The following is a 10,195-nucleotide window of genomic DNA, read 5'->3' as shown; positions in this document are numbered from 1 at the left end:
ACACATCAAAAAGATCAGTCTGACCACGATGATCTAAAAGCTTTTATTACCATTTAAACATCAACATCACATAGCATTGTACATGTTGCAAAAGCGTAAAAGAGCGGTGATCGCACAGTAACCGATCCATCCACAAAAACATACCCCATAGGAGGAACTTCCCTCCTAAACTTCGGTACAACTGCTTTTACAACTATACTTGATAACCTATGTTACAAACAGAACCCCATAATTGTCAAAAAAAAATAATGAACAAATTTAACAAAGGAACATTTATAGGAAGCACACCTCCAAGCCATTTGAGGTTGCCAGATTTAAGCTGAGAAATCGAGATACGGATACAGCTCTGCCATTCTTTTTGCAGCCACATTTCGCATCACAGAAACCCACTTCACAGCTGCTCTAATCTTGCACCACCTTGCCCTGGGTGATCTGTTCCTTGGGAAACATATACCAAAATCAGAGGAAACAGTATCTACAGTTTGGTTACGTGGAGCACTGCACAACGCATTTCCTGGCCAAAAGGACGACCCGGTTTGAAAATCAAAATCAGCAGGCGGCGGACCAGATGGCATACCTGGGCCTGAACTACATCCTTCGCCATAAGGTCCGTTCCAGAAATCTCTCATTATGAAGCTGTTCCTCAGAGACGGAGAAAAGAATTGCATAGAGGAACCTCCTGCTGATATGCAGACTTCTGATTGGCTGCCATTATACAACCCATAATCGTGTGGGGCTGAAGCCAATTGCATTTGTGGTTGTGGTTGAACTTGCGGTTGCTCTGCACAAAACAGTCTTATCAGCAACGAGAGATCACATGAGTGTAACAAAATGACAATTAACGCCCGGGGTTGCATTTTAAACCCTTCCAACATTTACACAGAATAGTCGTGAATGCATAAAAAAAATGCCAGGTTATTTATGGTTAGTGATACTAGTGAATGCATATCTTCATCAAAAAGTACCATCACTTTTTCGTTCTAAGTAACCTAACTAAACCAAACCAAACCATCCCAGTATATCTCAATCGAAAGTAGGGTCTGGGAGGGATAGGAACCTAGTACATCCCACTAAAAAGTTAGGATCCGGAAGGGATAGGAACCTAGTACATCCCACTAAAAAGTTAGGATCCGGAAGGGATAGGAACCTAGTACATCCCACTAAAAAGTTAGGATCCGGAAGGGATAGGATGTCACAGACCTTAACTCAACGACTAGGATCGAGAGGTTGTTTCCGTAAAAACCCACGGCTTGTGCACCAAGCAAAGGTGCAAGCAAGCAATAAGATAGGTAATATAACATGTAATCGGGATATATAACAGACAGAATAATGACTCAATGGCGTTCAAGCAGACAATGTAATAAGCACAAGATGTAATACAAGTAGAAACTGACTTTTTCGTTCCAAGTGAAATCATTAAAGTGGTTTCTTGAAATTACATTTAACAGAGGGGAACAACAATTGTTGATTGATTTGTGCATGAAACATTTCTGCTTCATGCCATGAGAGAAAAGGCTTGATAAATTATCTACCTGGGTGCAGAGTTGGGATATTAACATCCTGCAGAACCAAACTAGCACAACTTCTAAGAGGGTCACCGTGCAAAACGGATGTTAGCATTGAGGATTCGAAAACAGACAGGTCATCCATTGGTACCACCCCATCCAAATTCTTGTAAAACTGGTTCTTTAAAGATTCCACCAGAGACTGCACTACCACACAAGGAAACATCTATAAGTATCATAATGATGAGCCTTAAACCACATATGGTTCAAAGTAAAACTAAACCAGTGGCACTAATGCCTCTATAAGAACAAATAATTACAAGAATGACTCTGAGATAGAATACAAACCATCTGAAATCCATCAAGTTCTTCCAGAGACAAGTAATTTTGGCCATCAAAGGTTGCACCCACGATCTTAAAAATGGAATCAAACAAAAGCCTGATCCCTTCTGCACCACAGCTATACATATACAGCTTGTCATCTAAAACACAAGCTTTGGCATGCTTGATAATCGTGTCCCATGTCTTGTTAGAGGACCCGCCAAGTATCTGTGTTATCCAGAACAACATTTGAGCGAATTGTCCATGAAGAGTTCATATAAGCTGTATGCTTATGTGAAATTAACTACTAACCGATCTCTTACCTTGCGTAGTGAGGACTCATTAGTAACATACATCTGTAAGAAGTCCTTCACGGTATATATTTTATTTGACGCCAATCTCCTATGAAAAGCACCATCTTTTGCAATCTTTTCCAAGCGCCATAATTCATCACCCAAAGATGGAGGATGGTGTTTCTTGTATGCTGAATCAAGAAAATGACTATTAGACGCAGTATCTTGATATTACCAGCTGGCTATAGTCTAAGCCAATGCCCAAGCATAATTAAGGATTCTTGAAGTTAGTTAAAATTCAGGAGACCAAGGGATGTTTATTTATAACTAAAATCTGGTGTATTGACAATATAACCAGAACTTGGATACTAAACCTGGTTCAAAACTGACAAAGAGGTAATATTAGCCAAAGAGGTAATTGAATCAACAGTTAAGCCACTAGATTTTGAACCAGATTCCTATTTCTCCTTACAGGTGTATTTTAGAAACTTGACTAAAAGTTGAACATTTAAATGCCCAATTAAATAAATTCTGGAGGTAAGTTGATCAGAAAGTTAAGACATAAAGAAAAAGGAAGAGAGACTTACATTCCCCACGATGATCTTTTACTATGAAAGCGTCGCTTCTTGCCTCTCTAATTCTCACACCAGTATAATTATTCTGGGTTCTTGCTCCTAACCTGAACGTCCTACTCCTTCTCCAGCTTGAATTATCAGTAAAGTAGACTTCCCCTAGATTCCCAACTCCATCTTTCAGAGGCACCACCAAATCCCCAGTCACTAGTGGCCTTTTCCCATCTCTTGCATATATAACTTTGTCCTCGAAATCCTTCGGAGACCAATCTTCATCATCAGCAGGGAAATCACCATCTAGGGGAACAATCTCTATCTTCAATGAAGATAACGCTCCAGATGATACAATTTTATTGGAATCGGTATCAAATAACACTAGTTCGACAGCATTATTGTCCTCAGATTCCACCCTGCTGCCTGTGAACAACATCGGAGGCAACTTGGTCTGAAAACGAAGCTGCAAGGACGTTGTGCCACATGGTTCAAGTGCATTAAAGGGAGATCTGTGACAAAAATGAAAGACAGAACCGTTAAAGGAGCATGTAAAATAAAGGAATATATATCTAAAAAACTTGGTGGAAGAAAATCGTGGAAATCTGGAGTGGCCAGTTGATTCAAGCCAAACTTTTATTACAGCAAAGACATGCAAACACATAGATACATCCCTAAACAAAGGGCATCGTCACATCGATGCTATATGCAAAATAAACAGAATCTAACACGAGAAGAACTTGAATGCACATAATCTAACTAGATGAACTGTTGACCGACAAACAGTAGCTGCAGATAACGAACACCCAAATCTAAAAGAGATGGAGGTCTAACCTTGGTGATGAACAGCAGAAGCTTTGGCATGCACGCTGCACCTCTTCTCGCACCTATCAAACAAAGGGATTTCAAGTAAACAATCAGCACATGAAAACATTCACAACACAAAAGATTCAAAACTGCTAAAAGGTTTACAGCAGCAGTAAAGTTGGCTTTATCCCATAAGAAGACAGCTTCCAAGAAAAAGTTACAAGAAGATATCTCGAAAGTGAAAATTTCCTTCAGATAATCGAATCTAATAATAGCAAGAGCAAAAGTGATCTTACCCATCCTCGAATCAATGGTTCCAAAGCCGATGCTAATTCTTGTGATGAAAGGCCATGCATCACATTTCTAGCAAAACTGGGAAGAAAAAAAAAACCCATGTCAAGTATATGTACAAATATAATAATAATGAAATTTCTAGTAAGAATTAAGCAAAATTTTAATCACTCACTTTGAGGAGGCAATTCTGTGCTTGGCTTCACGATTAAGGACTTTGTAACCATCCTCTTCCCCCTCAACAAATGGTCGTTTCTGTACCATCAAACACCCAACAAATGACTAATTAATTAACAACCTTGCGATCAACTAATGCTACAGAAATCATTTCTAAACAGCCAAATCAACAAACCTATTTATAGAAAAGGTGATAGGAAAAGTCTTCGAAACTTCCAAGTCAATCAACAATTATATAAAATCAACAGCAACAGTACAAGAACTACGTGTACCTTAGTGTGGTTGTGTGGGCGGGTGTGGGTTTATCATATAATTAATATATTTTTGGATGTTCCCAAAGTGCATCGGATACACCATGGAATCTTTTTCTTTCCATTTAATTAAGGTTTTTCCATCAAGATTGCTTGAATTATACTCCTTTTACTAATAATAAATGAAATAATTCTCATATCTTCCACTCTGTTTGTATACCTACAAATACTAGACGACATGCAGTGTATCTGAAAGCACCTACCAAAAACATCCCTAGTATCAACTACAAACTGAAATTATATATCATTTCCCTTGATAATCAAATTAAAATTTGCATGATGTCCAATTAAAATGTTCTACTATCGTGAGTAAAGCCAGTCCAAGTGGATGAAACCTTCTCAAGTAACCTAGAGTTGGGGTTTAAATCCCACTTGTAGATCACCATGGATGTGTAAATGGACGAACCACAAACTTTTTTACCTATTCCAGTGTAAATTGGGCCTTGTGTAAATTGGGTCTTTTGAAATCCATAAAATGTATGTAATTGAGAAACCAAGATGTTAAATTAAAGCTTTACTTTTGAAATTATTATAATCGTTATACTAAAAAGAAGTTGAAGTATATGAGGCTATGATTCAAATTCTCATACTAGTCGTCTTTAATAAAAACTAAATACACCCTTTTGTACTATCGAGGCGATAAGATAATAGCCACTTTCTTCAAACTAAGTAACAGTCGCATAATTCCATGATGATTAGAAACATTGGAGCTGGTTATAATAATCTCGAAAAGTTTCCTATTTCACTTTTGGTAAAATTACGATCTACAATTACTTTCTATTCGATTGATGGTATTGATTATAGACGGAATTGATATGTGACATATTATTTAATGGCGAGGAGTCAAACATCATTACATCAATGAGGTGTGTGTAAGAGAGAGAGAGAGAGAGAGAGAGAGAGAGAGAGAGAGTAAACGCGTACCTGCCGAGTCCGTTGATGTGGATTTGAGGGTTAGGGTTCTTACGAGGAAGCTTGGTGGAAGTTACAGAGAGACGCGTGATGACTTTTACAGTGACAATCATTATTAAATCAATTGAGATGCAGATGATTTCTATACACGTACCGGGATGTTGATTTCATCTCAAAAGTCGTCGATTGAGCCAAGGAACGAGTAGAGACTAGTATTTGGTGGTATAATAACAAAACCTAATTGACGATAAAGCTTAGATTTTGGGGGGATCCACTCCATCATTGTCATTGTCCATGTCGCTCCAGCATCCAGAGAATCACTTTCATGGGAATCTTCTGAAAAAACCTCTTGGTCAAAGTGGATTGTGGAAGTACAAACCAACCCATATCTAGAACAAGAAACGTATCCAATTGGCCTCTTTCAACACATACTCCTCTCAGTGCAACATGATATTTTCTTATAAAAATAATTTATTAATTTATTTCGGTGTAATATTAATAATAAATATTTTTGAATGTTTGGATAAACAATTTATATCAATGTCAAACCGCTAATAAGAAGTTTTTGAAGAAATCTTTCAACTTATAATAAGTTGATAAATATTTTTATAAAAAAAACATAAGTTGTTTCAAATAAATAATTTGATATTGATTAAGTCCCTGAACAATTTTTAATAAATAAATTATCAACCTGCAGTCCAAATCGCATGCATATTTTGTATATTTTTCAATTGAATATATAACACACATAGATATATAGAATAATTTATTATTTATGTAATATTTTTGGACTTTGTTTTAAATCCAATATGACAGTTGACAATATTAATAAATTAGTTGGACACGTCACAACTCAAACGTCCAATTGTTCGTAGTTTATTCTTTTTACCTCTTACACTATTTTAAGTATGTAATATGTATTTGGGAATCGGATGTATTGAATTTTTTTTTTTTTGGACTACGATCACTTTATTGCTGATCTATAATGTATTTTTAAACTTATAATTATTAGATTGTAGGCATAAAATGCAATAGATTCAAACCACATAAACCGCACCACATTTTACGGTGTGATTTGTGCAGTTTGAGGTTTATGTGATGTGCAGTTTGGGAAAATGTTCAAAATGTATATGCAGTGCGATGCGAACATCCCTATTGTAGGTTATTTGTTATATGAAGGATTATGTCGTATTAATATGATTTGATATTTATATTGTATTTGAATGTGTATGTAAGTTAATTATCAGTTAGTTTCATAGAGTGTAAATCTTAAGTTTTAAGAAGTTATACGTATGTAGTAAGAGCATCTCCAACAAATTTTCTACAATGGAGAATTTAACTTTTGTTTCTTTATTTAAGAAAAATTCTAAAAAAATCTGTTGGTGATTGTTTCATAAGTTGTAAACTCGAATTTTAAGATATTTTTAAAACATGAGATGTGTATGCTTTATAATATCAAGGTTCAAAAAGGCATGAGGCGTGGCGTGGCAGCAAGATCAAGCCTCAAGTCTTACATGCCATGGCGAGGACGCGACATTTTTCAAGGCGTAACATAAGACGAAAAATTTGTATGTCATATATAGAATTATATATAAGATATATGTTTTCTATATATTACCTAATCAGATAATGATATTAAAAAATATACATTCATATTAGAATGGGGAAAAGTCATATAGGTTATTATTATAAAAATACGTTTTTGATTGAATATTTGAAATAGAACTTAGAAATGTAATTTTACAACTTTATTTTAATCGCGAATCTGTAACGTTTTATGAATTTGTGAAATTGTGAGTGATGTGATTAGTTAGATCTATAAAAGTGTAAAATCTAAAGTTAATGGTGTAAAAACACAAAAGATAAAAAAACATATTTTTTTGGAAAGAAATCACGTCTTACAAAAAGCGCACGCCTCAAGACGCCATGGTGTGAGCCATGCCTTATAGAAACGCTATGGGTCATTTTGTAACGGCGGAGACACGTCTTGCACCATATCGTCATGGCGCATGGCGTGCCGTTTTCAACACTGTATAATATAGTGTATGTGTGTGTATGTACATATATATATATATAGAGGGGGCAAGGATCATGCAAGAAGTTATTATTTTTATGAGAAGACGAGAAGTTTCAATATCATATATGATTACACTATTTTAGGTGTGTTTAATCATAAATGATTAAGCGCCTACGTGTTATCAATGCAATATGTGTTTACATATGATTAAACTTGTGTATCACGTGTAATCATATATGATATTGAAATTTTTCGCTTTCTTGTAAAATGTTTAGTTTCTCATTTGAACACACACACACACACACACACATATATATATATATATATATATATATGCGAATGATCGTGTGAGAAAAAGAGTTTAGGTAAGAAGCAGAAGAAGGGATTTGGACCCTTGCTTACCTTTAATCTCAAACTACCCTTGAATCAAGCTTGATGTGGGGATTGATCTGAGACATTTTGATGGAGATCTATTCTTACGCTTATCATTTAACTCTACTTCTCACTGAAAATCAACATTTATATATAGGTTTGGGTTCCTGTGAGAATGGAAGTTATGGTGAGAATGGTAAGAAAGGATCTAGACCCTTGGATCAATCCTAATTGAAGATCAATCTCAATGAGATGCACGAGAGATGCACCAGACTAATTCTCGTATCATGCGCAATTCATGGGTGGGGTGAGATTAAAAGTGATCAAGGGTTCAGATCTCTTCTTATGTTTCTCATCTTAACTTCTATTCTCATACGATCCTTCATCTATACTAGAAGGTACTCGCGTAATGCAACGAGATCTATTTTGATTTTAATAATTTGTTTTTATTCTTTATCTCAGTCAATGTTATAATATGATCTTATGTGATTTTGAAAATGCGACAATGTTTTTACTTTTAAATAAAATATAAATTTGAAGATATCATAAAATTTTGACAAAAATATATCGATATTAGTATCAAATTAACTATTTAAAATTCTCAGTTTTTGTGTAATTTTTTAATTCAAATTTTTTGTTATAATTCAATTTAGGTTCAATAACGAAGTAAATTCATATTTGGTTTAATAATATACTTTTTTTTATAAATATAATAATTAATTATTTTGTTAGAACTCGATAATTATCTTAATTTATATTTTAGATTTTTTATATTTTAAAATGAGATGTTTATCCTCTATTTGATTATGTTTATCCTCAGTTAGTTACATGAATTCAAACATGGAGCTTTAATAAGTTGTACTTATACATAATTTACTTGTAATATTGAATTGTAAGTAATATGCATCAATATGCAGTACTTCATGCATAAAGAATGATTTTTAAGAGTTTTTGTCAAATGTTTTATAATATAGTATATATATAGGGGCCTAATCAAATGAGAACTCAATAGTTTATGGTAACTGTGAGGTCTAATCTTAGCCACAAATCAATGGATAAATTAGAAAATTAATAATTATGGTAGTTTGAGTTAAAATTATAATTATAGGGCATATTAGATATTTTTTAAAAACTCATCTCTCCTCTCTCATCTCTCCGACCTCCAATTTCCGGCCTCCGGTGAAACCAGTATCACAGTATATCACAATGGGTATCACATTGTGTATTACAATGGGTATCACATTGTGTATCGTTGTTTTTAAGGTTTGAGTTGGTATCATAGTTGGTATCACAATTGTATCACAATATATCACAATGGGTATCACATTGTGTATCTTTGTGATTACTTGGTACCTGCCACATTAATGTTCACCGGAGGCCAGAGATTGGAGGTCGGAGAGATGAGAGAGGAGAGAGAAGAGAAGAGTTTTTTAAAAATACCTAAAATGCCCTCTAATTATAATTTTAACACAAATTACCATAATTATTAATTTCCTAATTTATTCGTTGATTTGTGGTTGAGATTGGATCTCACAGTTACCACAAACTAATCAGTTCTTCCGAACCCATATATATATATATATATATATATATATATATATTTGTATTCATAGAGAGCATTTAATGTATTTTTAGAAGTTCTTTTACAAATAATTTTATAATATATTATACATTAATTGTTTAAAACGTTAAAATCATTGACGCCACCACCTCACTGCTACCTACTAAGCACCGCCACCACCTACAAAAACTGAAGATATAATTATATTACAAGTTTCTTTTTGTCATTTATTGCAGGGGCGGAACACGACTGTTGTAGTCCAGGGGGCCGAATTAAGAGCATCTTCAATAGATTTTTCAAAATTGAGAAAATAAAGATTTTAGGCATATTTTTGCTCCCACAACCGCTCCAAAACTCTCCAAAATGGAGAAAACATGAAAGAGTGTAAACCAAAAATGATTATAATGAGAGGGAAATATTTTTTTTATCATATTCACACCGATATGAATTCTTGATATTAATGGTTTATGAGAGAGAAATAATATTTTATTAGAGTTTTAATTCTCCTTGAAGAATATATTGGAGATGCTATAAAATTGTAAAAATTTATAAATCCAAATGATTCATTTTTAGACTATTACATTTTAGAAATAAGATTGATTAATGTAAGATTAAAACTCGAAACATTCAAAGTATTAACCGAAAATTAGTAATACCAACTTAAACATTATTTATATATTATCAATATATTATATAATTTACTCTAAAAAACTTAAACATTCAAAGTATTAACTAAAAAATAGTAACACCAGTGTAATTTACTCTAAAAACTGATATTTACATATAATTAATATATCATATATAAACTAATACATACAATTAAATATTAATAATTTAATATAAAATGAATGGGGGGGGGAAATGCAAGGGAGGGGTTTTAAAGGGGAGTGTTAATGGCACCCCTTCGTAGGGGTGTAAAATGTATTGGAATTTGGAGTTGCTTTAGTTCCCATCAAATGTCAAAATCAACAATAATATATTATTATTTTTATTTTTATTGTTTTATATATATATATATATATTATATACATTGTATATTATCATTTTAAGTTATATATATATATA

General features: G+C 33.6%; 1 protein-coding gene across 4 annotated transcripts; it reads right to left on the bottom strand.

Annotated features, from left to right (window-relative positions):
• LOC112507887 (calmodulin-binding protein 60 D-like) lies at window positions 1–5,528 on the bottom strand. 4 transcript variants are annotated; one of them, XM_025112630.1, is made up of 9 exons: window positions 5,193–5,528; window positions 3,956–4,035; window positions 3,786–3,861; window positions 3,517–3,569; window positions 2,707–3,194; window positions 2,150–2,310; window positions 1,854–2,054; window positions 1,533–1,707; window positions 1–781 (listed from the first exon to the last, which is right to left on the bottom strand). In XM_025112630.1, the coding sequence occupies exons 3-9, from the start codon at window positions 3,843–3,845 to the stop codon at window positions 315–317; spliced, it is 1,605 nt and encodes a 534-aa protein (XP_024968398.1). In that variant the 5' UTR covers window positions 3,846–3,861; window positions 3,956–4,035; window positions 5,193–5,528; the 3' UTR covers window positions 1–314. The 4 variants fall into 4 exon arrangements, with proteins under 4 accessions (XP_024968398.1, XP_024968400.1, XP_024968397.1 ...); XM_025112632.1 differs by lacking the exon at window positions 5,193–5,528 and having other exon boundaries at window positions 1–432; window positions 578–781; window positions 3,956–5,104; XM_025112631.1 differs by lacking the exon at window positions 5,193–5,528 and having other exon boundaries at window positions 312–438; window positions 578–781; window positions 3,956–5,104.
• Window positions 5,529–10,195: the final 4,667 nt, after the last annotated feature.

Source organism: Cynara cardunculus (genome assembly GCF_001531365.2).
Source record: "Cynara cardunculus var. scolymus isolate 2C chromosome LG 2, CcrdV1, whole genome shotgun sequence".
NCBI lineage: Eukaryota > Viridiplantae > Streptophyta > Magnoliopsida > Asterales > Asteraceae > Cynara > Cynara cardunculus.
This window is presented reverse-complemented; position numbering and strand designations above follow the sequence as displayed.